Source organism: Phalacrocorax aristotelis, chromosome 2, assembly GCF_949628215.1.
Source record: "Phalacrocorax aristotelis chromosome 2, bGulAri2.1, whole genome shotgun sequence".
Classification (NCBI taxonomy): Eukaryota; Metazoa; Chordata; class Aves; order Suliformes; family Phalacrocoracidae; genus Phalacrocorax; species Phalacrocorax aristotelis.
This window is the reverse complement of record NC_134277.1, coordinates 160,258,603-160,275,397: the sequence shown is the minus strand read 5'-3', so window position 1 is coordinate 160,275,397 and position 16,795 is coordinate 160,258,603. Positions and strand designations below refer to the sequence as shown.

Here is a 16,795-nt window from a genome sequence, read left to right as displayed (position 1 = left end):
ACAAGGCATATAAGAAAATGAAGCAAGTCGTCTAAAGAGTTGATACATTTTGCACAAATAATTTTTCTTTCTTAAGTATGTAGTTTTGCTGTGGATGTATCTTTTTAAAAGGATTTTTTGTAAATGAAAATGCATCATTTTCCTTCTTTAATGGCTAACGGGCTGAGTGTACTCATAATGCAGTTCTTGGAATGTAGCTGGTTCTGACCTCGGGATCAGAACTGTTGACTTGGCACCTCTTTTCAGTCCTCTGTCAGCCTGCATATAAGTGTGGCTATTCAAGGCATTATCAAGAGAACTGCAAAACACTAAAATAGGTCGATCAGGAGTATTTGTAAAAAGGAGTTCAAAAACTGACTGTTCATAACACGTTGCCTCCTTCTGGGACAGCCGTTTGCATGCATTCAAACTCGGAGGAATGTCAGTAGTTAAACAACTTAATAATAATTTTATTCATCAGATTTCCAAGTCCCATGAATTTGCAATCCTGCTATCCGACAGCAGATAACATACAAGACATGCACAAGTTGGAACAGAGGAAGTTCCACCTGAATATAAGAAAAAAACCCTTCCCTGTGCGGGTGCCAGAGCAGCAGCACAGGCTGCCCAGGGAGGCTGTGGGGTCCCTTCCCTGGAGACATTCAAACCCCACCTGGACGCGCGTTCCTGTGCCCCCTGCTCTGGGTGTCCCTGCTCAAGCAGCGGGGTTGGACAAGATGATCTCCAGAGGTCCCTTCCAACCCCTGCTGTTCTGTGATTCTGTGATTCTGTATGTAGAGAGTGGTACAAGAACACAGCAGTCTGTCTGGATTATTTCCTTGAAAAAAAGACCGTTTCAGCAAACGAAAAGGATAGTTGGTACCCCTTTCTGAAAAATCAAATTGCTGAACGTTGGAGTACCCTCTGAACTGCAAGGTTAAGGGGATCTGAACACCACTTTTCTTCCTTATTTTCGCTGTTTGGAGTCTGAAGGAAGGTCATAAGTAACAAGCTTACAGGAATGTACTGGTCAGTGGACCCTGACTGCAGACATTGCCCTGCTTTAAATTCAGCTTCTTAATAAATGTTTCTGTACCAACCATTTTCTGCTGACTAGCTTTAGGTGGGCCTGGTTGCTGTGAATGAAACACTTTGCATCCCATTCTGAGGTACTTGACTTTTCCCCCAGGACTTTGGTCAGTGCCTGCGTTCTTTTCCAGGACCCTGGTGGTTGTGCCAAGCTTCCTGAGATCTGTGACATACTTCAGTCGGGTTATTCTCAAAGGCTAACTTTAGGCACAAATGCTTGTTTTCCTAAACTTTTTTCTTTAGAAATGTCTCTCCCTGTCAGTTGAAGGGAGTCGTGTGTTCTTAAAAATTAATTAATTTAGTTCCCAAAACGTAAGTCACCAAATGGTCAGATGAATGCGAGTGCCAGTGAAAGGGGAGCAGTTGGGAGCATGTCGGAGAGAGAAGGAAGGGAAAGGGAAGACATCAACCCTGTCACATATGGTTATCTGTTAAATTAGGGTGTCTGTACAATCATATTGTACCTCCAGTTACTTTAGCTCTCTTACTACGCCTTTTCAGACCAAAGCTTGCAACAGCTGAGTTATTCCCTTGTAGTAGAAAGTCTCCACGTGGTCAGACCTGTGATCATCAATTATGAAAACACAGTTTACTGAATTATGAAAAGTAGGTAATAATCTTACAATGTTGAGAATACCTGGTGTCTTGCACATGATAAAAAGTACCAAATTTTATGTAACAGTTAGTTACAACCTCCATTTATATTGAATTTGGGCCGGTCTCCCTGGAAGATGCCTAAACCAGAAATGAACGTGGTTTCTCAGAGTGAAAACATTGCAGCCTAGACCTGTATCCTGAAGAGGTCAGGAAGTACATTCTAACGTTTTCCTTTTTGCCCCTAGCCTTTCCGTTGTGCACATTGCCACTATTCCTGCAACATATCTGGTTCCCTGAAGAGGCATTACAACAGAAAGCATCCTAATGAAGAGTATGTAAATGTAGGTTCTGGGGAGCCTGCAGCAGAAGCCCTTATTCAACAAGGTACATCTCCACCATATAAGACTTGTTTGTTTGTTTTTGCTGAAGCAAACTTGGTGTAAAGGTAAACTTTTGTATGATATTGTTCCTTAGTTTATTGGGCATTAAGTGATAAATCATTACTACTTTTTGGTAATTCTGAAATGGCCACCTTTTATCCTTCATTCAGTGTCCTTTGTTCTTGGTTTCTAAGGGTGGATGAACCAAAGTTTTGATTTACCTTGCTTGTGCTATTCATTATTGCACATATTTATCATTTTCATTTGTTTTTTTCCTTTTGTAAGGGAAGTGTCACTATATGTTGAAAGGAATCAAAAAATTGGGGCCGTTGTTACATGTTTGCTTACACATATTTACGCTTTTCTTTTTCATTGGTCTGTAGCTGCAGTTTAAATCCAAATTTACTGTTTATGGTGCTCTTCATGTATGTTAAGCACTATTTTTGTTGTCCTTAAAACCAGTTTTATCCAGCTCTGGATTTGCGTATTTTTAACTGATCATTTCTGAGTTGTTTATAGCTGTGGGTTCTTCAGTGCGAAGCTTGTGTAGTCCTTCTTATCGCTCCATGCCTGCCTTCCCCTGTGCCACATCCCGGGTCTCTACTTCTCAGGGCTGTCATACTAGGCCTGCATTTCTCTACGTCACGTTTCTGTGGTAGAGGCCTAAATATCTCGTTCTGCCTAGAACAACTGCTTGTTACTGCTGTCTGTGTAAAACTTATAGTCCTACCACACAAAGATAAATAAAACTAATTAGATATATACACCTGGTCAATTAGAGAAATTGTTGTCACAGATAAACTAAGTAAAGGCAAAAAGGGTTTTGGGGAGGATCAAAAATTCAAGATTAAGTGTCAGAGCTAATGGAATGCCAGGGGGGAGAGAAAATCAGATTGTAGTAGGTTTTGCCATATTTATATAGTAGCATAAAAAGTGATATTCCTGGCTGTTTCGTTTATAAATTTCATCCCAGATGAAGTCCTGTATCCTTCTGAAAAGATGGTCACTGTCACTAGATGCCTTATTCCTGCTTGATACAGGTATCACAAATAGCAACTCATTCCCTGCAGTGTCTGGGTGCTAGCAAAGGGAACATGTACAGGCTGTCTGACTCCCCTGAGTAGCTTTGCTGTTGCACACCGGGCAAGCGAACCAAAGCAAACAATTCAGTACACAGTCAGATACCTTTTTTGGTGCAAAGCTCCTTCATTGCTAGTGCCTTGTGTGGGGGGAAGTAGGGAAGAAGAGGGGAAAGCCAAATTAAATATTAAATTGTGTTGAAAATATTTTAATGGTTGGCAGAGTTGAGTTCCTTCCTGTGTTTCTGATACTGTTAGAAAGTGTTTTCTTTTTTTCTTTCCTTTTTTTTTTTTTTGATTGAAACTACCAGTCTTATTATAATATCTTTTGGGATATTCAAAATTTCTGGTTTTGCTGCAGAAGAATAGAGACCAAAATGTTGTTGTATTAGATAATGAATTAAATATAATTCTTCTAAGATGACATTATTTCTAAATAGTATTTCCAAATTATTCATGTAACACAGAACGTTTATCTATTAAAGGCATTAATCCATGATAAAATAATACTGAAATCATGACACACAGAAAGGCACTCAAAGTCTGAGATCTTGATGTTTGCACTATAATGGAGAAATGTATACTACATTAAGGAGTTTGAGCCTGTGTTATTTTTATATGGCATTTCTTTGTTTCCTTTTTGTCAAACAACCAGGAATAATTTAAAAAGTAGATCTTTGTATACAAATTTCAGGGTAGGAATGTATAGTAGAATTTTATTATTATTTTCACAGACAGTGAAAGTTGTTGGGGAACTTGCAGTTTAAAGAGGTCATATATGCTTTGTCAGTACTTGAAGCCTATTAACACTGTCTCCCACAGCATTCTAGAGAAGCTGGCAGCTCATGGCTAAGACAGGTGTGCTCTTGGCTGGGTAAAAAACTGGCTGGATGGCTGAGCCTAGAGACTTGTGAACAGAGCTAAATCCGGTTGGTGGCCAGTCACGAGTGGTGTTCCCAGGGCTCAGTGTTGGGGCCAGCTCTGTTTAGTATCTTTATCAATGATCTGGATGAGGGGATCGAGTGGACCCTCAGAAAATTTGCAGACAACACCAAGTTGGGCAAGAGTGTTGATCTGCCTGAGGGCAGGAAGGCTCTGCAGAGGGACCTGGACAGCTGGGATTAATGGGCCAAGGCCAATTGTATGAGGTTCAACAAGGCCAAGTGCCGGGTCCTGCACTTGGGTCACAACAACCCCATGCAACGCTACAGGCTTGGGGAAGAGTGGCTGGAAAGCTGCCCAGAGAAAAAGGACCGGGGGATGCTGGTCAACAGCCAGCTGAACATGAGCCAGGAGTGTGCCCAGGTGACCAAGAAGGCCAACAGCATCCGGCTGGTATCAGGAATAGTGTGGCCAGCAGGAGCAGGGCAGTGATCATGCCCGTGCTCAGCACTGGTGAGGCCGCACCTCAAATACTGTGTTCAGTTTTGGGCCCCTCACTACAAGAAGGACATGGAGTTGCTGGAGCGTGTCCAGAGAAGGGCAACGAATCTGGTGAAGGGTCTAGAGAACAAGTCTTCTGAGGAGCGGCTGAGGGAGCTGGGGTTGTTTAGCCTGGAGAAGAGGAGGCTGAGGGGAGACCTTATCGTGCTCTACAACAACCTGAAAGGAGGCTGTAGTGAGGTGGGTGTTGGTCTCTTCTCCCAAGTAACAAGTGATAGGATGAGAGGAAACAGCCTCAAGCTGCGTCAGGGGAGGTTTAGATTGGATATTAGGGAAAATTTCTTTACAGAAAGAGTGGTCAGGCATTGGCACAGGCTACCCAGGGAGGTGGTTAGAGTCACCATCCCTGGAGGTGTTCAGAAAACACATAGATGTGGCACTTGGGGACATGGTTTAGGAGTCATGGTGGTGTTGGGTTGACAGTTGTATTTGATTGATCCTAGAGGTCTTTTCCGTCCATAATGGTTCTATGATCATGTAGTCATGCTGGTGAAGGCAGAATTGTGCACTATGGGGAGCTTTGTTTAACTTTTTAAATATCTGAGCACTGTGAGGCATTATTTGTCCATAATCAGTCTTAGAAGAGGTACCTGAGATTAAATTCTGTTAATATGAAATTAAGGATCATATTTATAGCTTTTTGAACAAATAAAATAAATCATATGCTAGTTAAGTTTTCCTTCCCCTTTGGGATCCAGATAAATGCACTTCTGAAACAAAAAGCCTGTAAAGTTGTTGAGAATGCAGTAGTTTTATAATGAAGACATTAGAGTGAGATGAGAGAGAACAGCCTGTAATTTGTGTTGTGGTGGACGAGCTTTGTCCACCACATGGGAGCATTGGGCAATGATTAATGGGATGAAATATACCAAGTCCAAATGCTGGATTCTGCCCCTGTGACGGCGTAATGCCGGGCACAAGTCTAAACTGGGAGAGCAGTGGCTGGAGGGCAGCCCTGCAGGAAGGGATCTGGGGGTGCTGGTCGACAGCAGGCTCCGTAGGAGTCAGCAGTGTGCCCTGGCAGCCAAGAGGGCAAACCGCATCCTGGGGTGCATCAAACAGTATCACCAGCCGGTCGAGAGGTGACCATCCCGCTGTGTTCAGCGCTGGCGCAGCCTCACCCGGAGTACTGCGTGCAGCTCTGGGCCCCACAATTTAAGAAGCACGTAAAGGTCCTTGAATGTGTACAGAGGAGGGCAGCAAGGCTGGTGACAGGGCTGGAAGGCATGTCCTGTGAGGAGCGGGTAAGGACTTTGGCCTTGTCTAGTTTGGAGAAAAGGAGGCCAAGGGGCCGCCTCATTGCTCTCTACACTTCCTGAGGAGGGGAGCCGGGGAGGGAGGTGCTGATCTCTCCTCCCTGGTATCCAGTGATACCAGGGATAGCAGGGGAGGTTTAGGCTAGACGTTAGGAAGCATTTCTTTACCAAGAGGGTGGCCAAACACTGCAACAGGCTTCCTAGGGAGGTGGTCAATGCCCCAAGCCTGACAGTGTTTAAGAGGCGTTTGGACAATGCCCTTAATAACATGCTTTAACTTTTGGTCAGCCCTGAAGTGGTCAGGCAGTTGGACTAGATGATCATTGTAGGTCCCTTCCAGCTGAAATATTCTATTCTGTTCTTTCCATCTCTGCATCCTTCTTTCTCTTCCCTTCCTTATACAGCATTTATATTCCTTGTGCCCACAAGTGCTGTGCCTGCTTTCTATGTGTTCACCTGCTGTGTGGAGTTTTAGAGCAGTAAAGGGGCTTCAAATCCGTGCAGTGGCTGTGAGGTCAGTGCCTTTTATCAGGACTCTGCCATGAAGAAAGCTATGTTAGAAGGTGCACTTTTCCCACATGCAACCTCCTTTGCCAGCTCCATTTGCTGCTCTATGTTGCATCCCTTGGATCTTACACGTGGGCTCAAAATAAAAACACAAGACCTGCAGATTTCTTACCATACTGTAGAAATGTCAGTTTTTCTCAGTGCCTTGGCATCTTACTAGGGAAAAAACCTGCTCCTTGTGGGAGACTTGAGTTAATTAGGATTTGCATTTGGAGTTGATAAATGTGAGTCCTACTGAAGTTAATAAAAATTTTCCTGATTTTGGAATGAGATGATCTTTTGTATCTGGGTCACACAGCACACACAGATCATTGTGGAAAACTTATGCAGTATGACAGGGTATGTGTTTCTGACCTGCTTGCACTCGCAATTGCAACTTGTTGCCTGACTAGCCTCTATCAAGTTTCCACTTACCATATTCATAGGTCTGAAAAGCAATTTTGGAAAATTATTCATGTATCTATATAGGGGAAGAAGACCCTTCCGACTGATATTAAACAAGTCCTTTGATATTAAAGGAATGTAGACAAAAAGGAAAAGGTGGGAGAACCAGCAAGTGAAAGGGTTTGGGAAAAAAGTGAGAAGGGAAACTAACAAAGCTTAATGTCTAATAAAAGCTGTCTATATCTATTTCCGTTGTATTCTGCTTGTTCTAAGTTACCCACTGAGCCCAGAGTGAATTGCCTCACACTTGCTCATCTTTTCGTCTCTACTCTCAACTGGTTTTTGACTGCATTGCAGACATTGCAAATAATCTTAACTGGAAATATTTATATGAATATAGACTGCTGGACTCTACTCAAGATTCCTAGAATGAGATTATAAATAAATGAATGATTCATAGAATGGGAGAGGGAACATACTCATTTGAGCAACTCCATTTTGAGGGACGGACAGCAGGATTTAATTTTGGGGCTTATATTAGAAATTGGGATCAGCCAGGATCAGAGAAATGCTTGGGGTTTTGGGGCTTTGGGGTGGTTTGTTTGTTTAAATGGAAGTCTATGATCTGACATTTATTTTAGTGTTTTAAAGTAATAAAGGAAAATAAATACAATAAGAATTGGATGTATTCTGCATAGGGGACAAGACTATTATATATGCATTACCTATTAGTTTTTCTGTGAGACCCTGCCTACTTGCTCATTTGATAGCTTCCTTTTTTAGTTTCATTTGCTTTGTGCTGGACAAGACACATAAAATTTTTCCTGAAATTGTTTCTTTTCTCTTCACTGGTATTCCCTGCCATCCATTGCTTTGTGTACGTGTTTCTGCACTCTCTGGGAGATGAATTTTGTATTTGTGTGTGTGCAGCAACTTGTGCAGTGTATGTGCGATGATCCAGTTGTGGCCTCTGTGTTCTCTTATACCACTATCATCACATGTTTTCTTTTAACATCAAATAATAGTTGTCTTACGGAGATTTTAGGCCAATAAATAAATAATTTGCAGAGCACATGTCAATGGTGTGATTGGCAGAAATCATGGAAAAAAGTTGTGGAGCTGTATAATATTTGTGTGCATTATTTTGTTGCAAACATCAGGTTTGGTATTGAAAGTAGGTAAGGTGTGTAATTCATTGACTTCCTCTGTGTCTTACCAATTTGCTCAAAGAATAATCTGGAAATTAATTTTCCTGAGCTTTCATACCAAGTCACTGATGTGGAGTTATATATTACCAGCTTAATTCTATGCTTCCATTATTTGTTCTTTAGTTAAAGTTATAATGCCAAAAGTTACAGCTTTAATTTATCTGGTGTATTGTTATAATAGTTTCAGTATCAAACCAATGCAGAAAAGTGTCCTGTCTTTCACGACAGTGGTTTTTTCCTAATACTACAGATCGCTGTGAAATGAATATTTAATTTCAATTTATGTAACTGATAATATCTTTGTCCTAATCTGAATGAAGGTATTTTGCTTTTGTGAGGTGTTGAGTGTTAAGCTCCTTGATAGGAAAACTATTTCAGTTTTGTATAGAGATGGAGTATTGAGCATCTGCTATAATGGTGAAGACTTAAAATATATTGAGAGCAAAAAGGGGAAATTGTAGAGGGATAATGCATCAGTGAAAGACCCTACCCTAGAGTGTAGTTGTATTTTGTTTTATCAAAATAAAAAGTTTATTTCTATTCACCTGGTAGAATACCATATGGTAGGTTTCCATTACTGTAAAACAGAATGCTTGTTCTAATCACCTTATTCAAAAAAGACTATGTGCAATGAGAACTTGGCTTATAACCATCTTATGGGGGTATATTTGAGGCATTTGAACATGATGGGTAAGAGTCATCATTTGCCATGATAATGTGGAGACAGCCATCTGGTGGCATAGTTCCTAAAGGGGCATAACGCCCTCCCCCAGCCGTTAGGTATGTCAGAGCGAGTTCTGGTCACCTAATGCAACAATATATCACACGCAGATTATTTCTGTTCCGCTTTACACAATGGGGGGGGGGAAAGAGAACTACTTATTTGCATAATTACAAGCAACTGAGATCTGACATTTGACCAAATTACTTTTGTAAGAAAAAGAAGTGAAAGCTGTTTAATCTAGTGTAGAAAATTGGATGCTTATGATTTTGTCACGCTTAGTTTTTTACCTGTAATGGTGCATCCTCAGACAGTGAACATTGTGCTAAATTCATTCTATGCATCATTTTGAAGATAGTCAGAAAATGTAGGTTTGCATTTTTAGATGTTAACATAAAAAGTAGAAACTCTCAAAAGCAAAGATAGTTGGGTGAAGATGACATTACATTGCTAACTCTTCTGGTTGGCACAGTGGCCATATTGTGCCAAAAAACTTAATAATGTTTGTTTGAATCTTGAGAAAACTAGAACAGCTGTCTCAGAGAAGATATATTTTTTAAAAAAATTGTTAAAGGGTGTCACTACTCGGTATGTTAAATATTAAGACTTCAGTGTTGTTTATAAGCACTTAAAAAAAATCCAAGCACTTACTGAAAAGAGTAGAGTGCACTATGGTGCTGTATTGTGACCTGAAGGCCAGCACACCAGGGCTTTGTAAGGCAACAGGGAACTGGTATTTAAGGCTGAAGCTTGTCAGAGACCCATCTTGTAGATTTTTGGACAGTTTACAGTTGAAGCTGCAATGATATGTAATGGAGCAGGCATTAAAACTAGTTCCTAAGGTACTCTATGATTTGAAATAAAGGAGTATTTACAGGGCAAAAGCATTAGCTTAGAATTACTTAAAACATGCTAGGCTTTGTTTTTGGTGGGCCTAAAGCAGAACATCGTTCATAGACACCCTCAGACTTGCAAAAAACCTCAATTGGAAACTACAACAAGTCTTCACAGGTGCTGCTAAACGTGAATTTCAACCAGAATCATGACTGTGGGGATGATTCTGCGCAGGCTGAAGCATCCCCTCGGTTTGCAGTATTTCTTGTGGCCAGGAAAAAAATGGGGTGAGGTTGGTCTAACTTGTCATTCCCTGAAAAAACTTTCCCCTCTCTGATGTCTAACATGCATACCACTTCTAGAATGGTGTTTGTTAGCAAAGCAAGCACAAGTTCTCACCCGGTAGCTAAGTTGTTATTTATTTTGCAGCTTACGTTCTCTCTGTTATAGTTTGGCTATCTCCCTTAACATCTAGCTACTGAGAGGGGAAACCAATACTAATTATGGGGACCTAATTGCAGAAATGATGCTGTATCTGAGGCTAATGCAAATAGTTGTCTGTTCCTGCTCTTTCTTTCTAACTGCTCTGTGGTAGGAGTTCCCCAGGGACAGAGGTTTAGAGGTGGGGAGAGACGGGAACAGCATTCCTGCAGCTTCACATCCACCAAAGGGAAGCGCGCAGGCAGGGAGTGGGATTGCTATGCCTTCCCAGATATATGAGTTGTTCCAGACTCCTTCCCTTACCATTATCCAAAATTTCCCTTTAAGCACTGTAAGTGTTCAACTACTTTATTCCCCCCCCCCTTTTTTTATGTTGGACGCATGGCTAAATTACAGTTATGTGGCTTGGTTGAAAAGGGGTCAAATCAAATGGGTCCTTACTGCCTTGAAAAAGAATTTATATGAAAATAACTCAAGGGTTTATTTGTGTTTCCTTATAGGTGGCATTAAGTGTCCTGTTTGCAGCTTTGTCTATGGTACAAAATGGGAGTTCAACAGACATCTTAAAAACAAGCATGGAATGAAGCTAGTGGAACATGATGGGGAGACCAAGTGGGAGGTAAAGGAAACTTGCCATGGCTTTGCCCCTAAGATTTTAAAAAATTCTAGGGAGAAAAGTAAGCATAAGAAGTATTCAAAAACGTTTTCTTGACTTTATATAAAATCAGGAGGTCAGGTGATCTCATGTCCCTTTTGAATGCATACATTGCTATGACACTTAAGCGTGACTGCTTTAATATCTGGTAGGATTAACAACTTTGTAAGGGCTTATTTCTGCATCTTAGGGCTCTAATCCTCTATTTGCAGCAGAAAGGGTGAAAGTTTTAGTAAAAAAAAAAGTGAAATTGGAAAACTTAGTGCATTTTGTTATATGCTAAATATTCACTGGTGTTAACCGCAAGCTGTGCAAAGCTGCACGCTTATATTGAATTAATGAAGGGAGCTTATGTCTTGGTCCACAAAAGGTTAGAATCTAGAAAACTGATTTTGTAAATTGATCAGCTGAGAAAATGGTGCCGTTATAAGTAAGTCTTCTGTCATCTGTTCTGTGTTTCCAGCTTCAATCCAAAGTATATAGGCAATCACAGTATTGCTAAGATTGGACCATAAGAAAAGCTAAGTTAGACCTAAGAAGCTGGGTTAGATAAAACTAAACCAACAACCTGAATTTTCTCAGTTTGGGGTATGGTAGGGCAGATACCCTGAGAAGGCTCAGCTTTTCACACTTTTTCTCTGCTGCCATATGTGTAGCTATTTGTTTTAAAATGAGAACTGTTATTTTTATAGAGCAGAGCTGACTGTAGAGGCAGAAGCTATGGGAAAACCACAGAATTATCAAGACAATTTTATTTAAAAAATTACAGTTGGCAAGCTGAATCTTTTTCAATGCCTGAGTGGGCTATTGTTTGTGTTCAATGAGAGGAAGAAGCCAGAAGTCAAGTGCAGTTGGCTGACCTCCATAGTTTAAGACTGTTGTGCTAAATTTCAGGCAGTCTAGCCCCCATTACAAATCTGATGCCTCATTTGGAAGAACCATCCTGCAGTTCTTGTTGAACAGGTTTTCAGTATCCACAGGTAAAATGTTAAATCCTTGAGAAATATCAGAGTAGGTTCTATATGGACAGGTATTCAAAGAAGACAGGGCAAGCATTTTAAAACGTTGTCCTTCAAGGTGTTGTGTCCACATGCATTTCAGAAACGATTCTCAGCACACTCTCACAGTAGATGCCCGAACCTGAAAAAATAAGAGGACACCCAGGATGCAAACATGTCTCCATTGCTGAAACGGCTATAAATAAAGACGTTTCCTCGCAGCAGGAATAGAATAAAGCTTGTCTTGAAAAACGTAGTTATGGAAAGGATAATTTTTCTAAAACAAGATGCCATTTTCAAACTTCAAAGGCATTTTACCAGATCGGCAAGGACATGCATTATAAATTAATATTGCCCAAAAGGTCTTTACTAGACCCTGATACAATAGAAGTCTGTTGCTAGTTGTAAAATAATGGTGCAACAAAAATGAAGTCAAGAAAATTTGGCATGCTTAAAACAACTTTTGAAGTAGAATTGAGAAGAAAACTGGGGTATCCCAACTGCCATGTAATATTCTTCTTGAATTCTGTTTCACCCAGTATTTCTATAACTCCTGTTACAATATTTGTTGTCCAAAACTCAGTCCTTCAAACTCAGAATTTTCATTGTTCTCTGAATTGCTAAAATGAGAGTGAGATTAGTCATGCCTTGGTTGGGTTTTGTCTTCAAGTTAACTGCTGAAGTTTCTGAAGAAGCATCCACTCAGTATCTCCATATCACAGAGGCTGGAGAAGATGTTCAAGGCACTCAAGCTGCCGTAGCTGCATTACAGAACCTGAGATATACTCCTGAGAATGGTAAGTTACCTTTTTTAGGTTGGAACACAAAATATATCTTTTTTCCTAAATACCTAATTCTTCTGAGTATAGGTAGCAATATGTGATCGCCTGTGAAACTATTAAAAATTATTAAATTTGTTGTCCAGAACTTACTTCTGTGGGGTTGTATTTTTCTTTGAGGATGAATAGTGAGACATTACCCTTCTTTATGAATTTCTGTATCCTTACATCATTAATACTTACCACACTCTGTTCTGTGCTTTATTATTGGTGTGTGGAATTTCCTGCCTGTATTATTAAATATATTGTGAAATCAGCTATCTTGGCAGAGTAGATGGTGTGTATCTAATGGCAATTCTCTAGCTATTTTCCTCCCTGCTTAAGTCAGCCAGACTGCAGAAGTGACACGGTGGAATAGCTCATTTACCGTGGTCCCAAGACAGTGCTAACAAACTTAATTCTGATGGTACACAAAATGAAGTAAGCTATAATGTATCAGATTGAGGAAGCGCAGGAGTGGGATTTGGTAATGATTGCTAAGTGGGAAATAAAAAAACCTGGAAGAAAAATAAAATTGTCCAGGTTTCTGAGAGTGTTAAAACATGAGAGACTAGAGTAGGTGTTCATATGTTTTGGTTTCTTATACAATAAATGCGTGTTGCGCACGTGCGCATAAATGCATGTGTTGGCTTTCAGAAGGCAGCACTTTACAGTTGTTTACTGTTGTGCTCTTTATAGTTCATAATACAGATATATTTCAAAATCTCCCATTTTTAATGGAATTTCCAAGCATGTTGCAATTAAATTGTGTTACTGACAATTTCTGTATATTAATTTATTTGAATGACTGGGAATTCTGAATGAGTAAAAACCTCTTGAAAACTTTTCTTAAGCTTTTTTATATATTGAAATTAAAATAAATGTGATCATGGAATATGCTGTACATAACAGTACAGCATGAGGCTGTAGTTTTCAGAGTAGAACGATTTGCTTTTTAGTGCGTCCAACTTGAGATACTTTTCCTGTGTATTCCCTCTAGGTATTAAAAAGAGTCGTATCTTCTCTAAAGGCAGTTAATAGAAAAAAAACTCAAGCAAGCAAACATTTTTAAGTACTCAAATAAACTTGTTTCTTACATAGATAACTACTATGTTATCTTTGTAATATAAATATACCTATATAACTACTTTCTCTTTGAAATGAAATTATCTGACCTAGATCCCCATTACAGTATCAGCCTCAGTTTGTAAGGGTTTGGGGTTAAGAGATGAGCTTTATTCTATTTGTCCTAGTTCCAGCAGTGACTACAGCAAATATAAGGCAGCTTTAACACGACCTGACGGTTTGTTCCCCTTCCTGGCATATCTCTGATGCTGACGGTGTGGGAATGGTGGGCCATAGGGGGGGAATTCATATTCCTGCGTAACAAAAGACATTTCCCAGCATCCAAATCTTTCCTTTTCACACTTTGGGAGAAGTGTGAGAGTACAACTATATATGGGGTGGGTTTTTTTGTAAACTTGCCTTTCCTTTGGCAGGGCTACGCACATCAAGAGGATTTTAAAAAAAAGGGGCAAACATGTTCTGATCCCTTGCTTATAAAGTGATAAGCATGAGCTCTCTCAAGCAATTAACTTCTCCCTTCAGCGTGTCAGTGATAACAGTACTACTTCTAGGTTGAGAGGTATTGCAGATGGCCGGACAGATGGTAAACACAGGCTTATAATATACCAAATAGCTGTTGTGGTTATAGGTATAGAGTTCAGGTTCTGTTTAAGCTGAATGTCTGACAAATACACATTTGGATTTGTAAAGTCTTGCAGCTTCCTAATTTACAGTTACTGCTATGAGTTGTACCTGCTGTTTGTTTATTCAATTTATTCTTTTAGATCTCTTTCCAGTAGGGGTGAAAATGTGGCTTCACTTGCTGATTCATGCATTCCTCGGGCAAATTGTTTTGTGAATACTTTCCTGCCATAGATCTATTATTAAAGTGTCATGTCATTGAGCTATTTGAAATTTATAAACAGCGCTGTGAGTCAGGGTTAAGGCAGGAGGGGAAAGAGTGCCTGTAGCACTTAGATTCACATTCCCTTAGAGCTGTTTTACTGTAATGATCTTATGGTTACTGTCTTTCTGATAAGGTGAAAGACTTGATCCAACAGCTGTAAACATCCTGCAGCAAATCATTGAGTTGGGTTCAGAAACCCATGATGCTACTGCAGTTGCTTCTGTTGTTACCATGGCACCTGGCACTGTGACAGTGGTAAAGCAGGTAAGAGCTCTCTTCTTTTCTAATAAAAGCTGTATTTCATTTTCATATATTTGTTGTGAAATAAGTATTGTTTTGCAAGGGCTAAATTTTTAATCACTGGGCAAGGCATGTATAGAATTATTCCTAAACTAATTGTTGACCACATGTTATGTGTATGATTGTTTACACGCACATACCCATACATGTTTATACATATAAAAATGCATACATTTTTGCACATATATAAAATATGAGTGACCAAATACACATGTATATATGTACGTATATATGCGTGCGTGTGAGATAGTACAGCTTTTTTTTCTAGCAGGCGTTTTCAGGCTTTTTAAAATAGCATACCTGTGTTGTGGGTGGGCATTTAGTCCTATTGTCATCTAAAAGAATCAGGAGGTCCTTGGCACAGCGTTCTTCCACATACAGAAGAGTCTGAGAAGGTGCTGTTTGTGCACAGCTGTGTGTGCTCTGCAGCCGTAGTGCGGTAGGACCATACCCAAAGACAAACCATTGTCGTTAGTCTTTGCACTGCTGTCCTGTGGCTGAAGTTAGACAGATTTGTGCGGTCCTAAAGTTACGTACCCTGGGGACAATTGAGACGACTTCTCAGTCCGAGTTCACTCTGCCTTTCTAATAAGGGTTGCAACACAAGTGGTCTGCAGGCGTGTAACAGCTCCGAGAAGAGTGTTGCAGATTCTCCTTGCAGCAGTTGCTTATGTGAGACAAAGTCAGCGTGGCCACCCACGTTTGAGATAAATAAAGAAAAATTAAATTGAGTTGTAGTTGGTTGAGAAGAGCTGTAGTTAATGTTCTTGTTACCAGGGAAATTGTGCAAGACCAGAAGATATAGATCAATATAAAAAAAAAAAAAAAAAAAAAAGTGTAAGATCGACTGTTAATTTCAGGCTTTTGCACTAATTCCCTCTCCAGAAAAATGGTGGATTCAGCTGATAATTAAGTGATGTAATTTGTGGTAGACAATATAAGTTCCTCTTAAAATGAGACAAAACCGTGCAAGATGTTGGTAGAAATAACTTTAAAGTACGTATATCTTTCTTGAAGTTGGGTACAGCATAGTTTTCTCTAAAAATATTTGCAATGTACAGTATTACTAAAGCACTTTAGGAATTAAGAATGAGAAGATACACAAAATCAGCAAGTAAAAGGAAAAAATTATCAATTTGAGGTGGTTATTTAGTGCAAACATCAAGACTTCTGCTCAGTGTTTCTTCCTTACAGGTGTCCGCTAACTTTGCTGCTGTTACTTTTCATTTCTCCTCACAGTGTTCTCCAAGCTCCATTTGTTCCCCCTGTTTCATTACACCTCTCTGCTTTTCCTTTCCCGTTCTGTTCATTGTTCACTGGGGTCTCTGTACTCAGTGGGGTTGATAGATGAGGGAAGAAAGTATGTGAGAAGTCTTAAATTCCTGAGGAGCTCATCTAGCTCCTTTTATTTAAATGAACCAAAACTGATTATTCTGAGTGCTAGAACTAACTTTGGAATTCAGGGTTTTTTTGCAGTGTTGTGAACATTGAATTCATGAGAGCTCCATATAAGTGGGAAGTCGCAGTCTGTGAAGGCAGTATTTGGATAATTCCTAACCTTGCTGCCCAAATGTCAGGGAGGCAAGGCAGAATTTCAAGACAAAGCATTTTGAGATGTTCATTTGCACTGTTTAACAGGTATTTTGAGTAGCAACCACCGAAGAAGTTCATGGGGTTTTTGAAGAATAACAGATCCAGATTTGGAAGCTAGATTCAGTCATTAAAGAGAAGAGACATTTTAGTCCTATTATGTGCCAGTTTCAGAACAACTTTAACAGTAGAGTCACTGCCAACATGCGTGCTGTGCGATACGTATGACCTATCTAAGGGTTGAATGCAGTATTAGCCATTGGTGTTCGTCTGTACTGTCTGTCAATGTTACTGAAACCTGTTCTTCCCTTAAAAATGCATCTTTTGAGGCCCTTTTGCTAAAAGGTAGAGAAAGTGACTATTGAAGTATCAGCTGCCAAGGAGAAACTACGTTTGATATTTGAATGTTAAACTTTAAAAATACGTAATTTAAAAAATTCGGTGATCCTTCGTCCTCAGATTAAATCTGATCAATGTATGATTC

General features: G+C 39.9%; 1 protein-coding gene across 5 annotated transcripts in view; it reads left to right on the top strand.

The window, feature by feature from the left end:
• Window positions 1-16,795, top strand: part of ZFAT (zinc finger and AT-hook domain containing) — a 141,058-nt gene that overhangs the window by 112,305 nt on the left and 11,958 nt on the right. For all 5 annotated transcript variants that reach the window (XM_075085876.1, XM_075085875.1, XM_075085878.1 and 2 more), the window contains 4 exons: window positions 1,911-2,049; window positions 10,479-10,597; window positions 12,302-12,428; window positions 14,555-14,685. In XM_075085876.1, the coding sequence (XP_074941977.1) occupies window positions 1,911-2,049; window positions 10,479-10,597; window positions 12,302-12,428; window positions 14,555-14,685 (516 nt within the window). The remainder of the gene's footprint in view (window positions 1-1,910; window positions 2,050-10,478; window positions 10,598-12,301; window positions 12,429-14,554; window positions 14,686-16,795) is intronic.